This window comes from Diabrotica undecimpunctata, chromosome 7, assembly GCF_040954645.1.
Source record: "Diabrotica undecimpunctata isolate CICGRU chromosome 7, icDiaUnde3, whole genome shotgun sequence".
Lineage (NCBI taxonomy): Eukaryota > Metazoa > Arthropoda > Insecta > Coleoptera > Chrysomelidae > Diabrotica > Diabrotica undecimpunctata.
The window spans coordinates 21,120,727-21,139,015 of NC_092809.1; the positions used below are offsets into that span (position 1 = coordinate 21,120,727).

Genomic DNA, 18,289 nt, shown 5'->3' on the forward strand with positions numbered 1-18,289 from the left:
AAATAATTAGTCCCAGGGATAAACAAATTGAATAACTTTTTAACTATTTGACCGATCGGGGGGAAATTTCGCACAAATTTAAAGGACGGTTGTTCCTCAATGGTGAAATGTATTAATAACATTTTATTTTGTTAATAAAAAAAATTGATTAAATTTATAAATTAGTGCAAAAAAACTGCTTTTTTGCAAATATCTCCGTAAATTATTTATCAATTTTAATTGAAAAAACGGGAAAATAAAGTTATTCTTGATATAAAAAATGGTATAAATAGTGTTTATTTAAATTATAAGGGAAAAAACTTATAGATAAAAAATCAAATTCTGACCATAAATTATTGTTTAAAAAAAAACGCAAGGTAAAAATAGGAGTATCTTTTTATCTATTCGTCATGTAGTAACCCCCACCTATGTCTTAAAAGCTTCAGATATCTGCGAAACATTTTGCCGTGAAATCGATGATTTTTGTATAACCAGACTGGGCTATATGTACAACTATCAAAAGAATCGAAGCCAAAATGTCTATATACCGAAGACAATAATCGACTAAAGTAGATCTGTTATTTGAATGAAGATGTCGTGCCAATTCAAAGAACTCTGGGAGCAATTAGGAGGTGTGGTGACTGTGGATGAAAAAAGAATCGAAAAACGAAATATTTTTGTTCGATTTGTAAATAGTATCTTTGTTTGGAATATGTAAATCCAATTTGCAATGATTGTAACAATATTCCGGCTTAATTTTATTATATTTTTTGTTTTGCCATCTCTTATATTTTTTTATGATAAGTCTTAAATTAATTGTTATTTGTTTAGTAAAAAAGAGAATAAATCAAACTATTACAAAAATTGTGGACTATTTTTTATGCTACAATTTATGTTTTTCTCTTTTGAAACAGTGTGATACCACAGCATAAGGAACAACATTTGTATAATGCTGTGATACTAAAATAATCGCGATTCTAGTGCTCGCTAATTCAACCAAATCAACTCGTTTCCTCGTTAACAGAAGAGATAAGAAAGCATTTGGTACGTCATCCAAAATCTATTTTACGAATTTTAATAGCATTATACTAAATGTATAAAATGAAATATATCATTTTTGTTTTACGTTTGACTACAAAAAAATCAAAATTATTATATTCATACCACAGAATACACCAGTTGGGTGGTGTACTGTGCTCATACTGCTCATACAAATAATATTTAAAAACCTGTTTACTGGAATTTGACAATATTATCTGTAAATTTTTAAATTTTGTAGATAAAATTAAATATTATGTTTTGATTATATAACACCGGGACAGCGCGTACGCAGTCCCGACTACCAAAAATTACGCGCCCGAGTTATCCGCATTAGGGATAATCGCAGGGGTCAACCCAACCGAAGTGCAATGGGAGGGCCTCACCCTGGGGGAACCGCCTTGTTGATCACGGTAACCCCTACGCCAGGTAAGTATGCTTTCTGGTTGTCGACCTTGAGACTGTGTGTACGATTTCAATAATAGCTTGAGCAGTCTGTTACTAGCTCCATCTAGCCGGAAACAGTGTAAACTTATTACAGTGTTCATGTTTTTACGTCCTTAAACGTAAACTGACTTTGAAACATTTCTACCAGATTGATAATTTAAAAATGGAATTTAGATATTTTATTCATATTTTACAAGGTAGATGAAAATAGTTTATACCGTCAACAGGATAAAACAACAGTTAAAAAATGTAATGTACCGACATAACAAATCTTTTTTCAAACCATCTAATATTTTTAATATTACCTTGCTCTTCTAGCGGTAATTTGTGGCGTAAATAAGAATTCCTAAAATATAAAACAATATTTTTGCAGAGCATTTTTGTTCTGGTAATTTATGAATAATCTCATGGTTTCCCATGGCATCGTATGGTTTCCTACTTCAAATGATAATTTTAATATCTAGTTTTACATATTGTCCAATATGCCCAATAATATTATATTTATGTAATTTATTCAAATATGCCTTTTTCGGAATGTTACCAAGTTTACAAAATACAGGAGCATATTTCGATTTCCCTGTGCGATATTTTTAGGTTGACATTGACAGTTGAAGTCTAATCTAAAGTAGTGGTGTATGGTGTTGCGGTATTTTGTGAGGTTTAAACTTAACAGTAATTTTTATAAACAAATGTAGATTTTTAAGTATTTGTAAAATATTTGGTGTGAATAAACGAGTAAAAATGGAATGTGTAGTAGCGAATGTTGATCATATTAAATTCGATATAGAAGTAGCTCTTGAAGAACAATATGGAGCGCTTCCATTACCATTTCAAGGAATGGATAGTAAGTTTAGTATGATCCAATTCAGTATTAAATTTATTTTGACTATTTCTTTCTATTTTAGAATCAACGGCGGCTGTTTGTTTATTTTTTAGTACAGTCAACGGTTGTAAAAAGGGTCCACAATGCCCTTTCAGACATGTTAGAGGAGATAGAACCATTGTGTGCAAACATTGGCTTAGAGGATTATGCAAAAAAGGAGATCAGTGCGAGTTTCTCCATGAATATGATATGACTAAAATGCCTGAATGTTATTTTTATTCACGTTTTAATGCTTGTCACAATAAAGAATGTCCCTTCCTTCATATTGACCCAGAGAGTAAAATCAAAGATTGTCCTTGGTATGATAGAGGTTTTTGTAGACATGGTCCCCATTGCAGACACAGACACGTCAGGAGGGTGTTATGCACAAACTATTTAGCTGGTTTTTGTCCTGACGGACCTAAATGTAAATATATGCATCCAAGATTTGAACTTCCAGCTCCTCCAGATCAACAAAAGGAACAGAAAAAGACTATATGTCATTTTTGTGGTGAACATGGTCATAAAGCTATCCATTGCAATAAAATGGTAGATCCAACGAAGGTTCTTTTTCTACAGGATGAGAAGAGTCAAGAAAATCATGCAGATCAAACTAGTCAAAATTTGTATTTGCAAAAAATGTTACCCAAAAGACTGGAAGATGTTACATGTTATAAGTGTGGTACTAAAGGACATTATGCCAACAGATGTCCCAAAGGCCATTTAGCATTTTTATCCCAATCTAAGAAGGACACAGAAAATAATGAACTCTAGCATATTATGTATTATATATAAAATAATGATAAAAATATGTAGGTTAACAATAATTAAATTGAATTTTATATTTTTGGGGTTTATCTGTAATATATAATTTACATAGGCACCTTGTAATGAAAAAATGGTTGGTGTTTTATACAAAAATACTTCTATTGGCTGCTAAAAAAACTATCAGCTAACTCACTTCTTCATTGTGATGTATGTCATTAATGTGGTATACAATATTGCTATTGTTCGGAAGCTATTTTATTGCACCATTTTAATGTTATTTATTATTTTAAATGGAAATTAACCACAATTTCAGTTAAAAATGTTTATTTTAACATTTTAATTTTTACCTGAGTATTTTAGGAATGATTGATAAAGTGGAAAACGAAACATCAAAATAAATGTATTTTCAACTGAGATTGTGGTTAATTCCCATTAAAGATAATAAATTTCTATATTGATTACTTGTCTTTTGCAGTGTCAGTGTATTTTGCTCAAATGAATATTAAAAAAGTGAAAAGTAGAACCAAAGAAAAAAACTTCAGGTTTAAGAGTCAGATGTATAATCAGCAGCTCAAAAGCAAAAATGTTTTGACATATGAGGTTCATAATGAATTTATCAAAAATGACCTTCAATATTTGCTGTACATATACATCAGGTGAACTTCAATCCATTAAACCCTTTCGATGTAGCACTGGTGTACTACTATTTATGTCTTGAAACTTTACATATACTTAAATAGCAGACAAAAAGGTACAAAAATATATACTTTGAATAATCATTGCTTTTGTATGTAAGAATTAACATAACAAAAAATGCCTACAAGTGTATATTTAGTTATGATTTTCAAAATTTCACAAGCATGTGGTATATTTCAAAACATACATTGGCACACAATGGTATGTCACATTGTTTACATGTAAATGTGGTAGCTCTTTTGCACAAACTACACAATTGTTTAGTATTTTTTCTTTTGTCCCAGTTGGAGTTAATGTTTTGATGGGAAATACCTGTCTATCAACCTTTTTTTTTATTAAACACCTACTGTGTTTATACCATTGGAATCTGGTCAACGCTGACCAATTATCAACCCTATGGCATCCCCTTATTTTATCTAACAGCTATGCACTAATACCTAACATGCAAATTCACAACACAGCACTATGCTCTGCTTTTACACTAATTACACTTTACACTAACTCAAATGGTTTTGTTTGTTTGAGTCTTCTTTCTAACCCAGTATTATCGAGGAGCTGGATGGCTTCGATGTTTACATATTTATGGAACCATTGTTCGTGACTACCTGCCATCTTCTTGATAATTTTATTTACATCTTCCATCTCAAGGTCCTTGTCAAGGTCGACATTTCTGATGTACCAAGGAGCATCAACAATGTTCCTTAGTACTTTATTCTGGAATCTCTGGATGATCTGGATACTTTTATTAGCACAGCCCCAGAGTTGGCAACCTTACATCTATACTGGTCTCAGTATTTGCTTGTATATCAGTTGGTTATTATGTGTGGACAAAACTGAATTTATTCCCATTAGCCAATACATTTTCTTGTAACGGATACCTAGTTCCTCCTTTTTCTTTTTGATATGGGCTTTCCAGCGAAGCTTTGCATCAAGTGTGATACCCAAGCATTTTGCAGTAGATGCGTGCGGTATTTGGGCATCATTTATTCTAATTGGAATGTTTAGGATTTTTTTGTTTGTAAAATTAATGTGAATTGATTTAGACTCAGTTTAGTTTAGTTTGATTTTTCATTTTTTTGTCCACTTATGGATTTTATCTATTAACAACTGTAATTTTTCTGCTGCTTCTTCACTGGTATCACCTACTGCTAGAATGGCAGTATCATCTGCAAAGGTGGCTATAGCATTATTTTCTAGTTCAGGTATGTTGCATGTGTATAACAGGTAGAGGATCGGACCTAATACACTTCCTTGAGGAACTCCTGTTTTAATTTTTTTTTTAAATCTGTGTAAACATCTTGTTTGATTCTGAAGTATCTATCAGATATGTATGACTGTAGAATTTCTGAATATTCTATCTTTGAAGATGACACTACAGTGGGCTTTGTAGCTGATAATATTGAAGATGTGCTGGAGGGTTCTATGGTGGCACAGCAGATAACTGAGCAATGGTTTGCTTCAAATAGGTTAGTTCTGAACAACAATAAAACCAAACAAGGGATTTTCACAATGAGATATGTGGTTGTTATAAATGCTGAAGTTGGTGAGATTGGATTTTTAGGAGTTTTTTTGGACCCAAAATTACAGTGGGGCCCACATAATAACTTATGCAAAAAACTAAATAGTTGTCAGTTTTAGCATAGTATTTAACAAGTTTATACCTCTGTAGTTTTCTGGCTGTTTTTTATCTCCTTTTTTGAATAGTAGAATTAGTTCCCTTGTTCTCGATTCTTCCGATATTTTATGGTGTTTTATAATTTTATTAATTAATGTTGTTAATTTTTCTGTCATTGCTTATCCACAATATTTCAGTAATTCATTTGGCATCCCGTCTTTACTTGCCGCTTTTCTGTTCTTCAGGTATTTTCCGAACTTCCTGTACATTTATATTAAGTTCTCCATTTGTGGTAATTTCTGGTGTTTCCGGTTCTAACATCATTTTTGACCTCTTATGAAGCTTATGAATTATATTTTTGACTTTGACCTCTCATGAAGCGCCATATTTCCTTTTGCAGACCGTAAAAATCATGTTCCATTTCTTTTGAAAAGCTTTTCCAGTGATCATTTCTTATTTTTCTTACAAGTGCATGTGTTTCGTTTCTAATTGTCTTGTAATTATAGTATGCCTCTTGTGTTTTGGTTGACATGTATTTCAGGTAAGCTTTTTTCTTCTATTCACATTTTTCCTTCACTTCTGTACAAAACCATGGTGTTCTTCGCCTTGGGAACGATTTATTTTTATTTATATTTCTTTCACCAAGAACTTCCTTGGCCGAGGCTAAGATATTAGACTTAATTTTTGCCCAGCTTTTTCGGTTATTCTTTTTTGAAATAGGTATCTTGTGGAGTCATCCTGTAAGCTTTCGATATTTATCTTTGCAGCATATTCTGGTGTTTTGTTATCACATATATGTGTTTTCATTCGGATTTTGCACAATACCAATTTATGATCGCTTCCTATTTCTGCTGATGTTAGTGCTCTTACATCCAAGATTTGAGAGGGCTCTAACTCTCTATTCCACAAAATATAGTCTATCATAGATCTTTGTCCTTTACTGTTTTCAAAAGTGCATCTGTATTGTTCTTTGTGAGGGAAAAATGTATTATTAATATGTATCTCCTTTATGCTGGAGAGGTCCTCCACCAGAAGGTCTCCATTTTCATTTCTGATATTTTCGTTATATCACTGTTTTATTCCTGAAACTATATCATTGCCAACACGGGCGTTAGAATCATCCATAATGATTATATATTCATCATTTGGGGTCTCGTTTATTACAGTCTGAAGGTGTTCCTAGAAGTTTTTCCTTGTGGTGGTATCTCTGTTGTTATCTGGTGCATAGATTGCTATCGCATTCACAGGTTTGACATCCAGTTTAATTTTTACACTTATTCTTTCAGAGGTATATTTACATTCTTGTACTTGGTGTAAAAATTTTCTGTGTACTAACGGGGCGACTCCTTCTTTGGCTCTGGTTTCTTTCGCAACACCACTGTAAATCATCAGATAGTTATCTAGCATAATTTCACCCTTCCCTTTTTTCTTCGTCTCTTCCGAGGCATAATACTGTTTCTATGAGCTGTATGGTTTTAAAGTCTGTCAGTAGGGTGCTAACTTGGCTGTAGACGTGGCATCAGTATTGAACAAGTAATAGAAATAAAATACCTGGGAATTACACTGTCTAGTTATGGAGACCTGGACAAAGAAGTAAGAGATCAAGTACAAAAAGCAAATAGGCTGGCAGGATGCCTTAATAACACTACATGGGGAAACAGACAAATTAACACTGAGATGAAGTCAATAATTTATAAAGTCAGTGTAATACCAATAATTACATATGCCTCAGTAACAAGACCCGACACAGCCACGACGCAAAGGCTACTGGAATCTGTAGAGATGAGAGTACTGAGAAGAATTACAGGAAATACGCTGAGAGATCGAAAGATAAGTGAAGACATTAGACGAAAATGTAACGTACAGTGTCTAAATGAATGGACACAAAATAGAAAAAAGAATGGAATAACCATATAAGCAGAATGGAGGAGACCCGTGTCGTCAAAATAGCAAGAGATCAGTCACCAATCGGCAGAAGACGTATCGGACGACCGCGCAAAAGATGGAGTGAAAACCTTCCATAGAGGTATTAATCCGCCAATGAACAAGCAGAATTGCTTATAAAAAAGAAGAAGAAGAAAAAACTAAATAAAAGTCTCTTTAAAGACTATATGTACTATGTATCACTCTATATTATACTCACATCTTTCATACTCTATCCTTGTTTGTCATGCAGCTGACACTCGCAGAGTATTTGGTCTGCAGAGAAAGACAGGGTCCTTCCTGGTTTGGGATTTAGGGCGACCTATCGTCAGACTTATGAAAGATTGAGAGTTCTTACTGTACCAGCACAGTACATTCTAGATAAGCTTCGATTCATGAAGAGGAATACCAATCTTTATAGAAGTCACGAATATCAGCATTACCATACTAGGCACAAGCAGAATATGATACCAACATATTGACGTTTGAAAAGGTGTCAAACTGGACCAGGGTATTGGGCAATAAAATATTTTAATGTTTTGTCTGAAAATAAATTTGAAAATGAACAAAAAAATATTTATAAAAAATTCCTTTTATTCCATCCAGGAATACTTACAACATAATTTTAATTGGGCTTTTGTAAATATTTGACGTGTGTAAGATTTTATATTTTTAACATGAATAAACAGTATTGAGTAAACCCTGTCTGGGTGCTACTGAAAATCCTTGGTATATTTTCTTGTGGTTCTCAATCAGCTCCTTCACCAACTGGTTTTGGAAGTCTAGAAGAGGAAAATTCTTACCTGTTTTCACTTTATAAACTGCATAGCATTGAGAACGGTATAGTCTACAAGGTGGAAAAAACTTGTTTGTACCATTTGAGAGTTTTTCTTACGCATTCAACAGTGCTCAAAAGGATATCTGTTCTGTCAATGCTACTCATGTATACTGGTTTTTGTAGGTATTTGCTGTAGCTTTCTTTTATCACTTTCACTGCTTTATTATGAATTGATGTTAACATGTGAACATCTCGTTTGTCTGTCAATATGGTTCGGTTATTGTTAGAACTACATTTCGAGTTTTTTCCATTCTATTGTCAAACACTGGGATTTCAGATCTTGCTTCTGTATAAATCAGGAAATCCAATATTTGTCCACTTTCACAATCCATTAAAACTAAAAACTTTATACCAAATCTGTGTCTTTTTGATGGAATATCTTGTACAAAGGACAATCTTTCTTTGAATTTTTGGAGAAACTTTTGTTTATTCCTTATAGATCGAGTCACTAGAGAATGCTCTAATAACGGACTAAGCATAAATACAATAAAGACAAAGTTACTTGTGGTTAGTAAACAAGACCTCGGCGCTATACAACTAATTGTCAATAATGAACCGATATTGAACCATTTTAAATACCTAGGATGTTGGATAAACGAGACACTAAATCCGGATGAAGAAATTAAAACTCGTATAGAAATTGCAAGAGGAGCATTTATAAAACTTAGATCTATTCTGAGCAATTCTCAGCTGGACTTACAGCTGAGAATTAAGTCCCTAAAAGGTTATGTGTATCCTGTATTACTGTATGGATGTGAAACCTGGATTATGAAGGTTAACATGATGAACAAATTAGAAGCCTTCGAGATGTGGTTATATCGTAGAATGCTCAGAATATCATGAGTTCAACACATTTCAAACAGAGAAGTCTTGAACAGAGTAGGTCAAGGTGAACGCGACTTAATAAAGATGAAAAAAAAAGAGAAAACTCGAATATCTGGGGCATATAATGAGAGAAAGCAGATACAGGATAATGCAGTTGATACTCAAGGGAAAAATCGACAGAAAAAGAGGAATTGGTAGGAAGAAATATTCATGGCTCCGAAAGCTTTCAATGGATTGGCTTATCAGCAGATGAATTATTACATGCCGCGCAAGATCGAGAACGATATCGGCAAATCGTCATGGAACCTACCCATGCCTAAAACTTTTGCCCGGTACTCGAAGAAGAAGAACTTTTATTTATAACTATATTTTGAAAAGGATATAATGAAGTCTGAAACACGTTTTTGAAGTGGTCAACTAAAAACCATATTTTGAACGTCCTATCATCTTTATTGATTTTTTTTATTATCACTAAAATGAATGAAATGAAAATCGGCGTTTCAATAATTCTGTCTTTGGACCAATAGTTTTGTATTTTATTCGTTTTAACTAAAGACATGAGTAAGGAAAGAAATATGTACATTTTGTCTATGTCTACTGGTCTATGATTTTTCGTAGCTCTTTGTGGATTATTTTTAATTAATTAGTCATAGGACACGCTCGTTTAGGTTACTATTTCAAGCATAATGTTATTTAAAAAAAATTCGAAAATATCTAAAGGAGAACCCTCCTCACTGAGATTTTCAATTTTGCGGCCTGATTTCCCAGTTTTAAAATTCTACAAAGATCAGATTTTTTTCAGACAAAAATCAAAAAGAGTTTTAAAGGTGAAGAGTGCAGCTTTCTTATGCAATTTTTGTATTTGGCCGCAATTAAAGTCAGTTTCTATAAAACTGTTAAATAAAAAAACATTGTGGGATTTTTAAAGATCAACCTGTAATTTTTATATCGTTAGATATCTCAATTACTACTGTTAGTATCTAGATACAAACTTTGATTATTTTGTTTTCTATTTATTTCTTTGGGTACATTACGGTTTTGATTAAAATTTTTGTAGGAATCAGGAACAAAGAAATAATAACTATAATATATTTTATAATTTATATTTTGTTTTACTCTTTTACATATAGTACAATACACCTATGGCGTTAATATAACAAAAATAATTCGGATATTATAACACATTTATACTGAAATAGATTTTAATATTAAAATAATATTTTTGCATCTATACACACTTTGCACTGGATAATCACCAATGGATTTTCTTATTCTATATGAATAATTAGAATTATGCTTGATAGGATCTACCAGTGGCGGATATCGGATTTTCCATTTTGCAGAATTTTGCCTTTGATCCGCCCCTGGTCTTGAATCCAACGTAAATAGATAACTTAAGAATAATACACAATAAATATATTTATAGCGTTTTTAGAGTATGTGATCAACAACAGACATACGGAAATTAAACAAAAAAGTGGAGTCTTGCCCGCAAGTCCTCCAAATAATGAAACACATGAGAATTTTCTTCTGTATTTTCGGGAAAAATATTACAGTATATTTATTTTGCTAAGGCTAAGGAGTTCAATATTAAAATATCGCCACAAAATACGTAAAGTCTTCTTTTTCTTTAAGTGCCGTAAATACCACTATCCTTGGAGAGACCGTGTTGGTCCGGGTCGACAGAGGATATCCACAGGGGGATTTCTGTCCCAACTGCTATGGAATCTGGTGACTAATTATTACTATGTTTGTATTTTGAGAACGATTTCCGAAGTGGAAATTGAAACGTAAATAAATTTACTTTAACCTTTAATTGTGGCTTATTCCCATTTAAATAGTAATTACTTTAACCTGCCACAAGAAAATAGCTTCAGAACAAATTTTTAAGATGTACGTGAAAAGACTAAAAATGATAATAGACAAAGACAAAATAATTCCAGATCATTAATTTGGTTTTCGTGACAAGCATGACAGTATAGTAAAAGTGGATCGATTGGTTAACAAAATAAACAAAGATTTAAGCGCCAAAAGATATTGCTCAGCTGCTATCCGATAAGGTTTGACATACAGGATTGCAAATAAAACTAAAGAAGCTCCTACCCTATCCTCATTTCTAGTTCTTAAAATCCTATCTGGAAAACAGCCACTTTCTGGTGAAACTAGGAACTTAGTCCACTAAAATATATCCTATATATTCAGGCCTCCTGCAAGGCAGCGTCCTTGGCCCAATACTATATCTTTTGTATACAGCGGACATTCCAACAATAAGAACAACTAGAGTATTCCACATATATCCATCATCAGTCACAAGAAACAAACAATCAAACCTAGATAGAATTCAGCAATGGTTAAAAATATGGCATCAAACCTAATGGAACTAAATCACTTCACGTAATATTTACACTACGCAGAGAACCATGTCCTCCTGTGCTCTTGTAACGAATTCAGTTAAATTTATATAATCGAGTTAGAATCTATGGAGAGGGCATCACGTGACTAAAAACGACCTCACTTCGGCCATATTGTTATGATCGTTTTGACAGATCATGTATGATTGTTTACGTTTGTTGTTTTTAGAATATTTTTAGTTTTATAATACTTTTATAAAAACTATATATATTGTGATAGTGCATAATAATGGTTTCTTGTTCTCAACGTAGTTGCAGTAGCAGAAGCAATGTTAATAAAAATCTTCAGGAATAATGTTCCACAGGTTAGTATACAAATATGTAAATAAAGTAATGGACCGTACTTCAGAGAATAAATTAATAGTATTCATAAAAAATCTTATAAATAAGGTAGATCGTGATATTCTTGAGAATACTCAAATATCTTCATCTTAAATATCTTAAAATTTCTTATTAACTACTGCAACATAATTATTTTTATTTCTACACAGTATTTCCATTGTGATATTCGGCAGATATTCAATTTTGTTTTTTTTTAATAATAACTTTTCTAACTTTGTTAATTGAACTAAATTTTTAAGTGTCAGTTAATTTGTAGTTATCAAATATATTAGTTGTAAAACGAACGTATTTCTTTTATTTCATACCGTATATTTATTTTACCCTTTAAAATATTATTTATATTATTATCTCTTTCAGATACAACTTGTTATTTGACTGTATTAATTTATGTTTATGTATAATATGTTGTGTTTTTAGTGTTTATCGCGGGATAAATAAATCATAGTTTATTAAAAATGTATTGCACTTTTTTAGATTATGATTAAATCTTCTGAATAACTAGTCATATTTGTATAGTAGTTTTAATATTATTGAGTCCGGCCCTGATCCCACCGCCATATTGGTATGATCGTTAGCCACATCTACTGACGCCGTTTTTAATACACAGGTTAATTGTTAATATGCTCATAGCTTCTCCATAGATTCTAACTCGATGATTTATATCGTGGAAGTAACGAAAAAGAAACCTGTATTTGGTAATGTAACTATAATCGTTTTCATCGTTCTTGGCGTGTGCGTGTAAAAACACTTGCAATAAGTTGTTTCATCTGTCTTTCCTTGTCTAAGCTCGATTCGTTTACCTCCTCCAGTGACGGAGCAAAATGTAGCATGTCAAACGAAATAATAGTTATAAAAGAAAATTATAAATTATTTTTCATTAAATTTCTAATAACGGAATATACGTATAAATTGCGAAGAAGTATTTTTCTAGCTTGCAGTACAATAGGACAGGATATAACGAAAAGTACATTTTAAAAGGATTTTGAAATATACCCAAAAAAAGTGTTAATTATTTAACCCACTTTAATTAAAAAATGATACAGATTTTTTAAGTTTTAAGCACTGTAGCGAATTCTGAACTGTTACAACGTACTGACCTTGATTAATTAGCTAATCAGTCAGCGTCTTCACTGGAACTGTCTTCATCATTGAAATCTTTCGCTAAATCGATGATAATCCTACTTTCCTTTTCATCATATGTGACCATTTTTGCCCAGTCGTCCTGAATTAATTTTTCAGTATGATTAACACAACTCGCCCACACTGCAGGTGTTGCCTCAGCTAATGCATCACCCCAAACTTTTTTCACTGTTTCATCTCCACGTCCATGTTCTCCAATATGACGATCATAGTCTCATATTTTTTTTTGACAAAGGAGGTTACATTTCTCATTGCAACTCGCAATGATTTCATTTTTATCTGTTCCCATTGGACGGCGTTCTCGTCGTGTCGGCATTGTATTCATCTAGGCTTCATTGTAATTTCTGTGAGCAGGTATTACATAAGACCATAGGACTCTTACCACAGGATCATCTGTAAACCCACCCTCTTTACTCGGACTTGGGGACCTGCAGTGGCGGCTGATGGGTTACTCAATCCACCCATTAACTGCCCCAGGTATAGTTAAAAAATTTATGATTAAATTTTCAACATCTGTTAATACAAAAGTGGTGTCCTTTCAGCGTATAGTTAAAGTGATGCATAAACAAGTACCATAAAATGTTGTACACATCGACTTTTAACATAATATCATCATCTGCAAATAACATGTTTTTGCTTCATAACTACTATTTCATTGCATATTTTTGATATTTGCACCTAGGAGGTTTTTTATGACACCATTTCTTCTAATTGGTAAAGTTCAAAAATAAGTAAATTCTATGTTATGAAACCATTTTTCCACAGCTTATTACTGCTATTAGACCTCTCTTCATTCCCTTCTCATCGCACTTTACCATGACGAACGTGACTCGCACAATTGAATTACGCATCTGTGTATCAGAGAGAGACGAATATTAAAAATTCCGTAGTAGCTTATTTCAGGCACACGCCAAGAACAATGAAAACGAGTATACTACAGGACAGTACCCTCGACCGTTCTAGAGTGAAGTTCGGTCACTCACTCATAGATGGCAGCAGTAGTGATATTATGGAGAATCGTAGAAATTGTTTTAGAGACTTTCATTGTTCAAAATAAAAAAATATTTTAATTTGTTTTAATAACTTGCATTTGCTGGTTGGTCCCTGTATACACATATGTGTACAAATTAGTTGAGAGAATATTCTACGTAGAATACTAGTGTGCACATTTGTCTACAGCTTGATAACGGTTACTAATATCAATTAAAGCCTTGTTAACACAATCATAGTCTTATTTAGGCTTAAAACACTGCATAAAATATTAAATTATTCTTAAATAACACATTCTGCACTGTCGGAATTGAAGAGGATGTATTAAAAATTGTAAACTTTGATAAATTGTAAAATTTGTAAAATTTGATAATTAGTTTAAAATGATTAACGGGTTCAATTATCTAGAATCCTACATTAGTAATGCAGGCTCTTGTGAAACCGAAATACGCAGAAGAATGGCCAAAAATGCTATGCGTGGATTATTAAAACTGTGGAAAGATCACTTTTTGTCGAAGAACACCAAAATGAGAGTGATAAAGCGTCCTATATTCAGTATCGGGTCCGAAACATAGACAATAAAATCGGACAATAGGAAAAGAATTGACTCCTTCGAGATGTGCTGGGGGACAATGCTTTGGAAAATCTCATAGACAGAGCTTAGAACAAATCGCTCAATCGTCCAAGAGCTTAACATTCAGACTCGACTCTTCTCTATTTGTCTGGCAGGCGTCAAAAGTTTTTCGGACATATTGCAAGAAGAAGTAGTGATGATATTCGGGAAATGTTGACAGTAACTGACGTAGAGGTTGCTCACCAACTCGACGGACAGATCAAGTACAGAAAGCCAGTGGCAATTCATTCTCCACGTCCGTGAGTTCATACCAGGATAAAAGCCAATGGACAGAGATAGTTGCCTGTATAATAGGGAATCTCGACACTCAGTAATGGGGAAACTTCTAGAGAGTTTTAACACGTTGAGTTGAGTTGAAAAACTAAGATGGTCTCGCACTTTTACGGGATCAAAAGGCCGCATTAAACCACTATAGTCTCACATTTTATGCCAAAAAATTATAACGGAGCCTATGGGACCTTTTTATTTATATGTATGGTGGCAGTCAACGTGTTAAACATACTTATTCAAATTGGAATTAGCACTGTAATATTTTCAGAAAATACGACTATAGCTGAATATGTCTGTTGCTAACAAAATATATGTATATCTTTTTATACTTAGCATATTATACTTAAGTATATTATGTCATGTCATTATTTGTGCACAATACAATTATATAGATATTGCACATTTATGTGTACAATCTGTGTAGTTGTTTAAGCGAAAAGAAGAGTGAGATATGGAGATTAGAAAGTACTATAATTAAGTACACATATGCTTATTATTAACGCACTCACATTTCAAAATAAAAGTAAATTCAGAGACAATAGCTTCAATTTTGTACATTCATGTTTTCATGAGCTCAAACGTATTGTGTGCATGAAAAAGCAGCAGTAGGGTGTTACAAAAACCGGAACGCATAGTACCTATGTCAGCTGTTATCAAATATATTGTTAAGTGTAATCCAAACACTATGGCTTATTCCCAATAAGAAATTCGATGAAAAGATTAATTCTAAAACATGTACTGAATAATTTTGCATGTATAGATTGGGTGTTAATCATCCAGTCACAACATGTAAAATACATCAAAAAACATAAAAGTTTGATGGTTGTAAAGTCCATAAAATATCAATAAAGAACAGTTGTATTATATGATTTAAGTACTGAAATTAAAATAAGGTATTTAGTTAAATTATAGCTTCTAAACATCATCAGTGCGTTCAAAAAACGATCTACATAATATAATAATCTAAATCAAAATATTTTTCTTTGTATATAAAATATTTCTTTGATTTAAACACAAACAGGTTGCGCATTTTATCAGAAATACTTCCATAAATACACACAATATACATAACAGAATGCATACCTTGTAAAGAAGAGAATAAAAGCTCTAATACATCTGCTTTAAAACTGAAATTTAGTGGTCAAGTAACTTTACTTCTTTTAATTATTTTTCCATCTTTATTTGATACTTTGGAGTATTTTTTATAAGATACTTTGGAGCTTGGAGGGCATTCAAGTATTACGAAACGCAGCAATTATTGAAGAATTTTGACTCTCTCTCTCCCCCATTTAACGAGCCGCAACGTTTTCTTGTACCCCACCCCCCACATAAACGTTACTTAACACCCAAATGACCATTTTTACATAAAAGTAACAAGACAATACAGTCGAAGGATTCTCTCAGTCTGAAAACTGTTAAGTTAGAAGAATTCCCTAAATCCAAACGTACGCCGGGACCAAAAGTGGGGTTCTGAAAGTGAAATTAGCTCGTCTCGGTAAACAAAATAAAGGACTCAGAGTGGAGCTCTGGGCAATCCTGGGCCTATAGCCGACCAATGATGGTGGACTATTTGGTATAGCGATGGTGAACGTGGTAATTTTTAAATCACGCCGTGATCAGTGACCGTAATTTTTGAATAACGGTGATTTTAAACGTTGACCGTGATCACCGTTCTTTTATGTACAGTAACATGCAGTCACAGTAATCGTTAACGAAACAATACAGTCGTGATTAATATCTGATATATCTGGTAACTAATCACGGTTAACGCAGTTAGCAACGAACGGTAATTTCTGAATCACCGTGACTAAATCACCGTGACTAAATCACCGGTAGAAAAGTCACGTCTCATTACTAACATGGCATCTATAAGAGATCGGAATTTCAAATTTTAGGAAATTTGAGCTTATTATGGGTACACCAGGTACTAAAGTTAAAACCTGCATCCTTTGAAGATCTGAATCTTCCATAACAAACTTAATGGTTTTATTTAGAGCACATCATGGAGCACCACTTCATGGTGCTATGCTCATTTTTTCCTTATGTTTCCAGCTCTACGAGTTTAATGAAAAATTAGGTTGGGCACAACGTCAACTTCAACTTTTTTGACAACTAACCGGAGACAAAAGTACAATGAATTAATGGCTTTATACAAAGAACCTACCATTACCAAGTTCGTCAAGGCACAAAGAATCAGATGGATGGGACATGTGGAGAGAATGGCAACAAACAGAATGCCTAAACTGGTAATAACCAGAAAATTAATCGGCCCCAAATGAAGAGGTAGACCCAGAACGAGGTGGATTAGTAAAGTGGAAGAAGACCTTAAACACGTGAAGGTGAGGGACTGGAAAAGAAAAGCACAAAATAGAAGCGAATGGAGAAATATTGTACACCAGGTCCTTCAGAGTAGTTAATAATATTGTATGTACTTCTTCTTCTTAAAGTGCCCTCTCCTCAATGGAGGTTGGCTACTACAATTTTAAAATCTTCTCTATCTTCAGCTGTTCTTATTAGCTGTTCAAAATTTAGTCCTGTCCATTGTCGGATGTTTCTGAGCCAGTCTTTTCCTTCCTAGGCCTCTCTTTCCCTCGATTTTTCCTTTCACTATAAGTTGGGCATATTGGTACTTATTATTTCTCAGTATGTGGCCTAGGTATGATGTTTTTCTAACTTTTACTGTGTTAAAAAGTTCTCTTTCCTTGCCTATTCTATGCAGCACTTCTTCGTTTGAGGTATGCGATGTCCATGAAATTTTGAGTATTTTCCGGTAGATCCACATTTCAAAGGCCTCCAATTTATTTACGGTTGATGTTTTTAGGGTCCACGTTTCAACTGCATATAGAAGAGTCGACCAGACGTAGCATTTTGATAAAGGTAGTCGAATTTCGAGTTTTATTCGAGAATCACAAAGCAGTTTTTTTATTTTTTCGAAAGATTTTCTGGCCTGTTCTATTCTCGATCTTATTTCTAGAGCAGGATTTAGGCTGCTATCGATCCAACATCCCAGGTACTTAAATCTATTGACCTGTTCCAAAATGTGCCCATTTATTGTGCAAGGTTGAGGTAAGTTTTGGTTTTTTCGGATTGACATCACTTTGGTTTTTTTAATGTTTATTTTCATACCAAATTGCTCACAGGTCGAGTTGGTCTTGTCGATGAGTCGTTGTAGACCTACGTCGGAATCCGCAATTAACACTGTATCATCGGCGTATCTGATACTGTTGATATTTTAGTATTTATTTGGGAAGCTACAATTTTAGTATTTATTTAATTTATTCATCAAAATGAGCTTAAACTCAAACAAAATTATTATGACTAAATAGGTATCTTCAATACTTTTCAAACGAGGCATCACTTGCCATAAGGTCCCATTTAAACTTATCTGCCACAGTGGCGCTGTAATGTCATCTGTCACTATTACCTCACCTGTTATGACTAGTTGAGAAGTCTACATCTGTTTATAACCTCCCTCCAAATTTCACTATTATAACAATAACCGTTCAAAAGA

The 18,289-nt window shown here is 33.2% G+C and overlaps 1 protein-coding gene and 1 non-coding gene across 2 annotated transcripts; one reads left to right on the forward strand and one right to left on the reverse strand.

The window, feature by feature from the left end:
• Window positions 1-1,291: 1,291 nt before the first annotated feature.
• On the reverse strand, window positions 1,292-1,454 carry LOC140447073 (U1 spliceosomal RNA). Its single transcript, XR_011951572.1, has one exon. It is a non-coding gene; the product is annotated as a U1 spliceosomal RNA (small nuclear RNA).
• A 650-nt stretch (window positions 1,455-2,104) lies between these two features.
• On the forward strand, window positions 2,105-3,173 carry Clp (Cleavage and polyadenylation specificity factor subunit 4). The gene is made up of 2 exons (XM_072538744.1): window positions 2,105-2,308; window positions 2,370-3,173. The coding sequence occupies exons 1-2, from the start codon at window positions 2,206-2,208 to the stop codon at window positions 3,098-3,100; spliced, it is 834 nt and encodes a 277-aa protein (XP_072394845.1). The 5' UTR covers window positions 2,105-2,205; the 3' UTR covers window positions 3,101-3,173.
• The last annotated feature ends 15,116 nt before the right edge of the window (window positions 3,174-18,289 follow it).

What these genes read in the sequence shown, in the direction of transcription:
- Clp (XM_072538744.1), top strand. Translation starts at nt 2,206, where the DNA reads ATGGAATGTGTAGTAGCGAATGTTGATCATATTAAATTCGATATAGAA. An exon ending in ACCATTTCAAGGAATGGATA is followed by an intron (nt 2,309 to 2,369) that starts GTAAGTTTAGTA and finishes TTTCTATTTTAG; the next exon opens with AATCAACGGCGGCTGTTTGT.